This window comes from Capra hircus, chromosome 25 (assembly GCF_001704415.2).
Source record: "Capra hircus breed San Clemente chromosome 25, ASM170441v1, whole genome shotgun sequence".
Classification (NCBI taxonomy): Eukaryota; Metazoa; Chordata; class Mammalia; order Artiodactyla; family Bovidae; genus Capra; species Capra hircus.
This window is the reverse complement of record NC_030832.1, coordinates 34,556,993-34,569,785: the sequence shown is the minus strand read 5'-3', so window position 1 is coordinate 34,569,785 and position 12,793 is coordinate 34,556,993. Positions and strand designations below refer to the sequence as shown.

The 12,793-nt window shown below is 38.0% G+C and overlaps 2 protein-coding genes across 2 annotated transcripts in view; both read right to left on the bottom strand.

The window, feature by feature from the left end:
- The window catches only part of LOC102181832 (NADPH--cytochrome P450 reductase), a gene marked incomplete in the record, with an annotated part of 1,163,480 nt that overhangs the window by 567,065 nt on the left and 583,622 nt on the right, over nucleotides 1–12,793 (bottom strand).
- LOC102186294 (olfactory receptor 140-like) lies at nucleotides 1,959–2,885 on the bottom strand. Its single transcript, XM_005701444.1, has one exon. It carries the CDS (start codon nucleotides 2,883–2,885, stop codon nucleotides 1,959–1,961), a length of 927 nt encoding a protein of 308 aa, XP_005701501.1.

The following is a 12,793-nucleotide window of genomic DNA, read 5'->3' as shown; positions in this document are numbered from 1 at the left end:
CAACCTAGATGTCCATCAGCAGATGAATGGATAAGATAGCTGTGGTACATATACACAATGGAGTGTTACTCGGCCATTAAAAAGAATACATTTGAATCAGTTCTAATGAGATGGATGAAACTGGAGCTGATTATACAGAGTGAAGTAAGCCAGAAAGGAAAACACCAATACAGTATACTAACACATATATATGGAATTTAGAAAGATGGCAATGACGACCCTGTATTCAAGACAGCAAAATAGACACAGATGTGTAGATCAGACTTTTGGATTCTGAGGGAGAGGGAGAGGGTGGGATGATTTGGGAGAATGGCATTGAAACATGTATACTATCATGTAAGAATCGAATCACCAGTCTATGTTTGATGCAGGATACAGGATGCTTGGGGCTGGTGCACGGGGATGACCCAGAGAGATGTTAAGGGGAGGGAGGTGGGAGGGGGATTCATGTTTGGGAACGCATGTACACCCGTGGTGAATTCATGTCAATGTATGGCAAAACCAATACAGTATTGTAAAGTAAAATAAAGTAAAAATAAAAATTTAATAAAAAAAAATAAAAGCTACATACATGAAAGGAAGACTTTGACAAAATAAAAAGAAAAAAAATACAATATTGTAAAGTAATTAATCTCCAATTAAAATAAATAAATTTATATTTTTAATAAAATAAAGTTTGTAAGGGAACTTCATTCTAGAGTTATAGATTCTGGGCACACTTTATGGGAGAAGCATGTGTGATGTGAGGCAAGGAAATCAGTAAACCTGTTTTGGCTTCAATTTGCTTCTCTGTAAATTGGGAACAATGATAATGAAACTATCAGTTTTGGTTGTGGATAAATCAACTGAAGTGAATGTGCCTGGTAGATAATAAAGGGTTCACATAATGTACTTATATGAATCAGATCTACAGAGCAACGGGTTTGGAAATTGACCATATGCTTTTCTGTTGAGATTTGCAAGAGATGTTTACTCTTATTTCAAATGGTTCCTCAAGTCTTGGTATAAAAAATGAAAATGTTTTATTTATATTCAATAAAAAATGTGAGCCGTAGGGATATTTTTGAAAAAGAGATCAAATAAAGAGTAATTTCAAATTTTCTGCTTTATCTTCTCTATTAAAAAGAGAATTAGAGATAGATTGTAAAATATTATTTCCTTCTTTTGTCAGTAACAGTCATTTTGCTTTTGATAAATCCATAGTGCAGGGGGAAAATTAGCTATTATCCCCTCATTCAACTCCCTCTTCACCATGCATTTACCCAATATTTCTATCCAATGTTTGCTTTACCACAGGGTAAGTAAAAATGGGGGAAAAAATGAGATTAAGGTCCTATGGGAAAGCCAATTTCATCAAAGTAACATATATGAGAAATCTGAAAAAGCAGCAGTAAGACTGGAGAAATACTTCTTACTCTACAATCATCAAACTGTGGATTTAATATTCTTTTCATTGCCCATTCTGAACCTATGAACACTGAAACTTTGGCAGTGTACATTAAAATATCAGTATGCTTGGAATAATGCCTGCTGCTACTGTTACTGCTAAGTCGCATCAGTCATGTCCGACTCTGTGCGACCCCATAAACGGCAGCCCACCAGGCTCCGCCAACCCTGGGATTCTCCAGGCAAGAACACTGGAGTGGGTTGTCATTTCCTTCTCCAATGCACGAAAGTGAAAAGTGAAAGTGAAGTCGCTCAGTCATGTCCGACTCTTCCTGATCCCCTGGACTGCAGCCCACCAGGCTCCTCCGTCCATGGGATTTTCCAGGCAAGAGTACTGGAGTGGGGTGCCATCACCTTCTCCAGCCAAGATTAAAAAAAATCAACAAGTGTTAGTTCCTGGATCTTTCTCTCTCTTTTAATGATCTACAAAATTTCTTACTTTTCTTTCACACTTTACAAGTATAGCCCTCTAAATGTATATAAACAATCACTTTCTTGCCAGTATGAACAGCCTAAGTCACTCTCCTCTTCAACAAACTCCTGATGGCATTTTTCACCTCTGTGTTTCTCACTGTGTAAATGATGGGATTTAACATGGGAGTGAGGATTGCAAAGAACATAGCCACAAATTTGTCCACAGGGTAGGTGACCACAGGACGCATATAGGTGAATATACAGGGACCAAAAAAGAGCACCACTACCATGAAATGGGAGCCACATGTAGAGAGGGCTTTGCGTCGTGCTTCAGAGCCATGGGATTTCAGAGAGTGCAGGATGACTGTGTAGGAGATGAGGAGCATGATAAAAAACACTAAGCACATTCCTGCAGTGTTAGCTGCCACCATGATGCCCAGCTTGTAGGTGTCACTGCAGGCGAGTTCCAACAGTGAGAAGAAATCACACATGAAGTGATCAATGACGTTGGGGCCACAGAAGGTCAAGTTGACAATGAAAAGAATCTGCACGGTGGCATGCAGGATGCCCCCAATCCAGGCCACCACCACCAGGAGCTGGCAGAGCCCCTGTCTCATGATGGTCGTGTAGTGCAGAGGCTTGCAGATGGCCATGTAGCGGTCATAGGACATGGAAATAAGAAGGATGATCTCTGAACCTCCCATTATGTGTTCCAGAAAGATCTGAATCAGGCAGCCACTCCAGGAGATGGTTCTCCTCTGGTACAGCAGGTCAGTTATCAGTTTGGGGGTTGTGACAGAGGTGAAGATGCCATCTATGAAGGACAAGTGAGTGAGAAAGAAGTACATGGGAGCTGAAAGTGTGGGGCTGAGGGAGATGGTTATGACAATGAGCAGGTTGGCCAACACAGTAAATAGGAAGATGAGCAAAAAGACAATGAAGAGCATTTTCTGCAAGTGTGGATTCTGTGTGAGTCCCAAGAGAACAAACTCAGTCACGTTGTTGGGAGGTGTGAGGACATCCATTTAGGAAGTAATACCTTCCTATGTCCTGAATTATCTATAAATAAGTAAAAAAAAATGATATCCATTAACCATGAAAGAAATTTGATCTGAATTTCTTACAACAAAGAGAGAATGATTATTTTACTGTGGAGCATGTCCTTGTCACTTTTGTCTCAGTTCTTGTTTCAAGCCTTTTTAAAATTTTTTCCAAGATGATTTCGATCTCTACAGACACCTAGCGCCTGTCACCTGTTAAACACCCATAGAGCAATGTTTGGTGTGTAATGTATTGAGAAATCAGTGTTCTGTCTACATGAGATCTAGATTCTTCTATTATTCCAGCTCAAAGCGATTCTGCAAAGTCATCTCAGTGCCTCATGAACCCTCCTCTCTGCCCATCAACTTACAAATTATAATTCTCAGATGTATCTTGTAAGTTGAGAAGTGCTACACACATATAAGAGTTATTTTCTATTCCATGTAAATTTACATTTGACCATCACCTCTGACTGTGGAAAGAAATATACCATCAACAAGTATCTATCACAAGCAGGGAACATAGGGAAATACATATGTCACTGATGACAACTATGCTTGAAACCATTCAGAACACAAAGCTTTTCAGCTCTGTTTCCACTCTTACCATGCACATCTGCATGCTAACTCACTTCTGTTGTGTTTAACTCTTTGTGACTTCTATGGACTATAGCTCACCAGGTTCCTCTGTCCATGGGATTCTCCAGGCAAGAATACTAGAATGGGTTGACATGCCCTTCTCCAGAAGATCTTCCCAACCCAGGGACTGAACCCGTATCTCTTATGTCTCCTGAATTGGCAGGAGGGTTCTTTATCAGCAGCACTGCTTGGGGCTCTTACCATAGAATCTGCTACTATGGCTTCAGTGCCTGAAACCTATTAGGTGATGAGCAAATGTTTAATAAGTTGCCATTCACCATGGGCAAATAGGGCTTCCTTGGTGGCTCAGCTGGTAAAGGATCTGCCTGAAATACAGAAGACCTGGGTTCAATCCCTCGGTCAGGAGGATCCCCTAGAGGAGAAAATGGTAACCCCTCTAGTATTCTTGCCTGGAGAACCCCATGGACAGAAAGAGCCTGGCGGTCTATAGTCATGGGGCTGTAAAGAGTGGGACTTGACTGAGAGACTAACATGCATGGGGAAATTATGACTGCTTCCCCTGACAATAAACCTAGAAGGATGTCAAGTGCTCTTTTTTTTTTCCTGCTGGAGAGTGAAAAAGTTGGTGTAAAGCTCAATATTCAGAAACTAGGATCATGGCATCTGGTCCCATCACTTCATGGCAAATAGATGGAGAAACAGTGGAAACTGTCAGATTTTATTTTGGGGGGCGCCAAAATCACTGCAGATGGTGACTGCAGCCATGAAATTAAAAGACGCTTACTCCTTGGAAGGAAAGTTGTGACCAACCTAGACAGTATATTAAAAGGCAGAGACATTATTTTGCCAACAAATTTCCATCTAGTGAAGGCTATGATTTTTCCAGTAGTCGTGTATGAATGTGAGAATTGGACTATAAAGAAAGTTGAGTGCTGAAGAATTAATGCTTTTTACCTGTGGTGCTGGAAAAGACTCTTGAGAGTCCCTTGGACTGCAAGGAGATCCAACCAGTCCATTCTAAAGGAGGTCAGACCTGGGTGTTCACTGGAAGGGCTGATATTGAAAGTGAAACTCCAATACTTTGGCCACTTGATGTGAAGAGCTGATTCATTTGAAAGACCCTGATGCTGGGAAAGATTGAGGGCAGGAGGAGAAGGGGATGACAGAGGATGAGTTGGTTGGATGGCATCACTGACTCAATGGACACGAGTTGGGGTAAACTCCGGGATATAGTGATGGACACGGAGGCCTGGCATGCTGCAGTTCATGGGGTTGCAGAGAATCAAACACGATTGAGTGTCTGAACTGAACTGAACTGATGAGAAACAAAAATAAACATTTGAAAGGAAGGTGAACTCCTAAAATTTAGTTTCTGACACACTGTATCATGTTAGTATGAAAATTTTAATTACCTATAGGAAACAGTATTTTCTGGATTATTTTCAAGATAGTGTGTTCATTATTTGATACTTCTATTTTTCAAAATTCTATTATGATATAATTTAATATAATCATATTCAGTAGGTTTACAGCTTCTATTGACTTGGATATAAAAGCTCTTTCATGGATATTCAGTACACAAGGGTCTGTCAAGCAAAGGAAATCCTTATTTTCAAAGTTCTAAAAAAATAATGTATGGAAGAGAAAGAAATAATGAATTGCTAGATAAGATAGATAAAGAAATACACATACATTATTGTATACAGAGACTAACACAAACATATAAAGTATTTATTTACTTAAGAAGTGGGAAAAGAAGTGAAAGTGAAAGTTTCTCAGTCACGTCCTACTCTTTGCAACCCCATGGACTATACAGTCCGTTGAATTATCTAGGCCAGACCTATACAGTCCATGGAATGCTCCAGGCCAGAATACTGGAGGGGGTTGGCCTTTCCCTTCTCCAGGGGATCTTTCCAACCCAGGGATCGAACCCAGGTCTCCTGCATTGAAGGCAGATTCTTTACCATCTGAGCCACAAGAGAAGCCCAAGAATACTAGAGTGGGTAACATATCCCTTCTCCAGCGGACCTTCCTAACCCAGGAATCCAACCGTGGTCTCCTGAATTCCAGGCAGATTCCTTACCAACTGAGATTTCAGAGAGTACCTATTACAAGCTCACATGTTCAACAAATATTTCTTGGACCAAAACGGTGTGTATAAACATAAGTTTTCCCACACACTGTCACTAGGTGTTTCTCTGTTAATTACACTTACTGTCTGAGGGTTAATTACCAAATAGCCGCAGTTCAACCATCCATGATATGCTGACCTTCTCACTCCTTTATGTTTCTGCTACATGATGCCTATGCCTCCTTCTCCCATCTTACTATAGGGTCAGTCATCCATCCTTCCTGGTTACAGGATACTGGATGACTAATGGGATGGGAAACTTGTCAGAAATCTTACAAAGAAAAGACAAGAGAAAACATAAATATAATAAAATGTATTCTGTGAAAAATATATTTTCATTTTCAAAAATAAATGGATGAATATCTTCATTTTTAGTTATCCAAGATGAAGATTTTATACCTGTGTGGAAACAAAGTGAAATGGCTTCACTTTATTTCCTTATTCTAAAGTGAGACCCGACAACAGAGCAAAAACTGTTATAGAGTAAAGAAGTAAGAGTTAAATGTTATTAATAAGGTTTAGAAATAATGATGAAGAAATAACTTTTTCACTTTTATTTGGTTCAACGATACTCTTTCTAGGAAGACACGCTAATGGAAAATATTTTAATGGAGAAAAATTGTTATTTGCAGTTATATTCTACACAATTTTTCAGACCTGTGGGAAACTTGAGAATGAAACAGAATGTTCAAAAGTGGAGAAATGGATAATTAAAATATAGTGTGTCTCTTTGAGTAATATATAGTTTTTAATGTTTGCAGATGATATGATCCTCTACATGGAAAACCCTAAAGACTCCACCAGAAAATTACTAGAGCTAATCAATGAATATAGTAAAGTTGCAGGATATAAAATCAACACACAGAAATCCCTTGCATTCCTATACACGAATAATGAGAAAGTAGAAAAAGACATTAAGGAAACAATTCCATTCACCATTGCAACGAAAAGAATAAAATACTTAGGAATATATCTACCTAAAGAAACTAAAGACCTATATATAGAAAACTATAAAACACTGATGAAAGAAATCAAAGAGGACACTAATAGATGGAGAAATATACCATGTTCATGGATTGGAAGAATCAATATAGTGAAAATGAATATACTACCCAAAGCAATTTACAAATTCAATGCAATCCCTATCAAGCTACCAGCAACATTTTTCACAGAACTAGAACAAATAATTTCAAGATTTGTATGGAAATACAAAAAATCTCGAACAGCCAAAGCAATCTTGAGAAAGAAGAATGGAACTGGAGGAATCAACTTGCCTGACTTCAGGCTCTACTACAAAGCCACAGTCATCAAGACAGTATGGTACTGGCACAAAGACAGAAATATAGATCAATGGAAAAAAATAGAAAGCCCAGAGATAAATCCACACACATATGGACAGCTTATCTTTGACAAAGGAGGCAAGAATATACAATGGAGTAAAGACAATCTCTTTAACAAGTGGTGCTGGGAAAACTGGTCAACCACTTGTAAAAGAATGAAACTAGATCACTTTCTAACACCCCACACAAAAATAAACTCAAAATGGATTAAAGATCTAAACGTAAGACCAGAAACTATAAAACTCCTAGAGGAGAACATAGGCAAAACACTCTCTGACATAAATCACAGCAGGATCCTCTATGATCCACCTCCCAGAATTCTGGAAATAAAAGCAAAAATAAACAAATGGGATCTAATTAAAATTAAAAGCTTCTGCACAACAAAGGAAACTAGAAGCAAGGTGAAAAGAAAGCCTTCTGAATGGGAGAAAATAATAGCAAATGAAGCAACTGACAAACAACTAATCTCAAAAATATACAAACAACTTCTGCAGCTCAATTCCAGAAAAATAAATGACCCAATCAAAAAATGGGCCAAAGAACTAAATAGACATTTCTCCAAAGAAGACATACTGATGGCTAACAAACACATGAAAAGATGCTCAACATCACTCATTATTAGAGAAATGCAAATCAAAACCACAATGAGGTACCACTTCACACCAGTCAGAATGGCCGTGATCCAAAAATCTGCAAGCAATAAATGCTGGAGAGGGTGTGGAGAAAAGGGAACCCTCCTACACTGTTGGTGGGAATGCAAACTAGTACAGCCACTATGGAGGACAGTGTGGAGATTCCTTAAAAATTGCAAATAGAACTACCTTATGACCCAGCAATCCCACTGCTGGGCATACACACCGAGGAAACCAGAATTGAAAGAGACACATGTACCCCAATGTTCATCGCAGCACTGTTTATAATAGCCAGGACATGGAAACAACCTAGATGTCCATCAGCAGATGAATGGATAAGAAAGCTGTGGTACATATACACATGGAGTGTTACTCGGCCATTAAAAAGAATTCATTTGAATCAGTTCTGATGAGATGGATGAAACTGGAGCCGATGATACAGAGTGAAGTAAGCCAGAAAGAAAAACAGCAATACAGTATACTAACACATATATATGGAATTTAGGAAGATGGCAATGACGACCCTGTAAGCAAGACAGGGAAAGAGACACAGATGTGTATAATGGACTTTTGGACTCAGAGGGAGGGAGAGGGTGGGATGATTTGGGAGAATGGCATTGAAACATGTATACTATCATGTAAGAATTGAATCGCCAGTCTATGTCTGATGCAGGATACAGCATGCTTGGAGCTGGTGCATGGGGATGACCCAGAGAGATGTTATGGGGAGGGAGGTGGGACGGGGGTTCATGTTTGGGAATGCATGTAAGAATTAAAGATTTTAAAATTTAAAAAATAAAAAAATAAATAAAATTAAAAAATTAAAAAAAACATGCAATATCATTGAAATATACACGAATTGTAACATAAATGGAGAAAAAATTTTGATGCAAATTGGAATTGCATAATTACTCTAATTTAATTCTAACTTTATAATTAAGTTCAGTTCAGTTCAGTCTCTCAGTAGTGTCCGACTCTTTGCAACTCCATGAACTGCAGCACCTCAGGCCTCCGTGTCCAACATCAACTCCCGGAGTTCCCTCAGACTCACGTCCATTGAGTCGGTGATGCCATCCAGCCATCTCATCTTCTGTCGTCCCCTTCTCCTCCTGCCCCCAATCCCTCCCAGCATCAGGGTCTTTACCAGTGAGTCAACTCTTCGCATGAGGTGGCCAAAATATTGGAGTTTCAGCTTCAGCACCAGTCCTTCCAATGAACACCCAGGACTGATCTCCTTTAGGATGGACTGGTTGGATCTCCTTGCAGTCCAAGGGACTCTCAAGAGTCTTTGCCAACATCACAATTCAAAAGCACCAATTCCTCGGTGCTCAGCTTTCTTCACAGTCCAACTTTCACATCCATACATGACAACTGGAAAAACCATAGCCTTGACTAGATGGACCTTTGTTGGCAAAGTAATGTTTCTGCTTTTGAATATGCTATCTAGGTTGGTCATAACTTTTCTTCCAAGGAGTAAATGTCTATTCTAATGTAAATATGTCATAAGAAATAAGGACTCAAAATATTTTTACTTATAAATTGATAGTATTATTTGAGTCTATCTTTCTTGATGTTTTGTAAGCTGAAAAAGTGATTTAAATGTCATATCAGTGTGGATGAATGGTGATTATATTATTTTTAAATTCCATTTATACATGAGAGTCTCTAATTATGAGATTTCTTGGGGAAAAAAAAATTTAAAAAACTTACCTATGAACTTGCCTGACATAGATTCATGGCCAGGGCCCCAATCAGTTGTTAGTACACCAAGAAAGAAATAAAGTAGTAAGATTTCAAAGTTCCAACTAGCTCAGCTACAATAAGTATCTTTGTTGACTTAAAAATGGTGCTTTGGGATAGCCTTAAAAGTACTACCACATGTCCTGCATACAGGTGAATTTTATAAACTTTCTTAGCTATGACTAATAGGACCTCAGAGGTATTGCATCATCATTAGTAGATCTTGCCAATATCCCAATTATTTCATATAAATTAACTGAACAGTAGAGAACTTATATGTCTCTCATCTTTAATTTTTAACTTCTACATGAAGTCTATATGTAGACAAACTACTAAGACTAGAGAAAAAAAGTTGATCACTTGTGAATTAGGTATTGTAAAACAGTTGAGTTTATTATGAAGCCTTAATATTTAATATTATATAAAATAAGCATTCAGGTAGACAATCATCTGATTTTTAATTTTTATTATAATAATTTGTTTTGATTGATCTACATTTATTTAAATCATAATTTTTAAAGATTGTTTTAAGATGTACATTAATTGATAATCATGAATCCTTTTATACTATTGGAACTTCATACCAGGTAAAGTTTTCACACCAGTACTTCTCAAAATAGTTGTTTTTGGACAATTCTGGAATTAGATTAACAAGACGTTAATGAAAATAGTTCCCTTATTCAATTATATCTAAAGATGATTAAAGCATCTATTTCAGTCATTTAAATTTAATTATATTAATCCATATGGTATAGAGAAATAAGCAATGATATTCACAATTCATAGCAAAGAAATATAAGATAATAAGAGTGCCATTTCCCAAGGGAAATTTAGAAACCAGAGCACTAAATCCTGGACCAGAATCCTTATATTAAATTATTGTTTTATAACTAAATCAGAATGAACTGTTTGATATCACCAACTGTAAGCCCATTACGAACATCCATGAACAGAAACATCAATGTATGAAATTATTTTATAAATATATTCAAATCAATTAAACTCAGAAATATTCTTATGTAGAATAACGCTCGCAATGTTCAAATATAATTGCATTAATAGAAAGAAAATAATTTGTACATAATTCTCATTGGCTCCAGAGAATGTGTCACTGTGAGCAACAGGTGTCATGAAAAAACAGTTTAATAAAACTGAAACCACGTGACCAAACCTAGTTTGAAAGAACACTCCAATATTATAGTGCTATAATAATATTTGTGATAGCAGATGTAAAAGCCTGAAGGAGGATTTGAAATATCTAAAGTACTCCATGTGATAAGGATTTTGCTGAAGTGTCATCGTTAAAATGTCTTGAACTTGTCTTTCAACTCTGGAATGAAAAGCAGAGTCAGATAAGAGAATTAGCATGTATGGACAAAATCATTTCTCCTAACACTCACAAAAGATTGAAATCCATTCAGAATAATCCATTTAGCGGTCATCCAGCCTCTACTTAAGTAGCTATAGTTCTAGTTAGAGAGATTGCTTTAGAATCCCCACACCTGTCTAGTCTAGCTTCTCGAACCCTAGAGTAGCATAAAAAGGAGAGAGTGCACTTAGGTCTAAATCACTGAAGGTTTTTGTTTAAAGAATTATTCAAAAGTGGAGTTCCTGGAGTTATATCAGGAAATCCTACTGCTATTATGCTCAGTTTTAACCCCATGGACTGTAGCCCAGGAGGTTCCTCTGTCCTTGGGATTCTTCAGGCAGGAATACTGGAGCGAGTTGCCATTTCCTACTCCAGCGAATCTTCTCAACTCAGAGATCGAGCCTGTATCTCCCACATTGGAAGGCAGATTCTTTACACTGAGCCACTTGGGAAGCGCATTTTGGAGAACAGTTGATCAATAATGTTGTGATAGTTCCAGGTGTACAGCAAGGTGGTTCAATTATACATACACATGTATCTATTATTTTTTCAGATTCTTTATCCATTTAGGTTGTTACCTTACTTTGACCAGTGTTCTCTTTGCTGTACAGTAGGTCTTTGTTGGTTATTTGTGTGGGAGGAGTTGATTGAAGCTTATTTAGTGCTCTGCCTGAGAACTATGTTATTGTAAAAAAAGATATGCAATACTTCTTTTGACTCAACTGAAAAGGAAAAGTTTGAAACTATAAAAAGATTTGCTGTTGTTTTTATTCAGTCACTAACTAGTATCTGACTCTATGACCCCATGGACTGCAGCAAGCCAGGCCTCCCTGTCCTTCACTATCTCCTGGAGTTTGCTCAGACTCATATCCATTGAGCTGACTATGCCATCCAACCATCTTATTCTCTGTCACACCCTTTTCTTCCTACCCTCAACCTTCCCTCACATCAAGGTCTTTTCCAATGAATTGACTCTTCACATCAAGTGGCAAAAGTACTGGAGCTTCAGCTGCAGGATCAGTCCTTCCAATGAATATTCAGGTTTGATTTCCTTTAGCATTGACTTGTTTGCTCTTCTTGCTGTCCAAGGGGATCTCAAGAGTGTTATCCAGCACCAAAAATTGAAAGCATCAATTCTTTCATGTTCAGCATTCTTTGTGGTCCACTTGGCTCAGATAGTAAAGAATCTGCCTGAAATTCGGGAGACCTGGATTCAGTCCCTGAGCCAGGAATTTCCGCTGGAGAAGACAATGGCTACACACTCCAGTATTCTTGCCTGGAGAATTCCAAAGACAAAGGAGCCTGGTGAGCTACACTCCATGGGGTTCCAAAGAAAGGGACATGACAATGCACCATTCATGTAACTGTAATCAACCTGGATGTTCCTTAAAAGCCCAACAAATTAGCTGACTACCAGAGAATGACCTCAGTCTATGCCACATGGAACAGAAGAATTGTTCACTCACATTCTGCCTAAATTAACTCTCCACAGTCAGATACAGACCAGTGTTTGACAAGATATAATTCTGTCTGTGGACAGATACAGGTCTGTGTATGATCAAACATAGATTTAAGCATGGTGAGAAATATCCCTGTGAGCACACATACATGGAGAATTATGTGCGATCATATCAAATAAATATGAATATACATTTATATATATATACATATATGTAATCATAGAGATACTTTAAGTTGGGTACAGATCTGGAGAAGGGAATTGCAAACCACTTCAGTATTCTTGCCTTGAGAACCCCATGAACAGTATGAAAAAGCAAAAAAATGAACTCCTCAGTCCAGTAGGTGCCAATATGCTACTGGAGAAGAGTGGAGAAATAGCTCCAGAAAGAATGAAGAGGTTGAGGCAAAGAGGAAACAATACCCAGTTGTGGATGTGACTGGTGATGGAAGTAAACAGATCTGAGTGTGTGGCAGTAGGATACATACTTGTGTACTGTTAGACACAGGCCTATGAATGTTTGGTTACAAATATTTGTATTTATAGAAATACAAACATTCTGTGGCTTTGGGGCTTGTGCTGCAATTCATGCTAGCAAAAGACACTAAGCCTTTTTCTGATG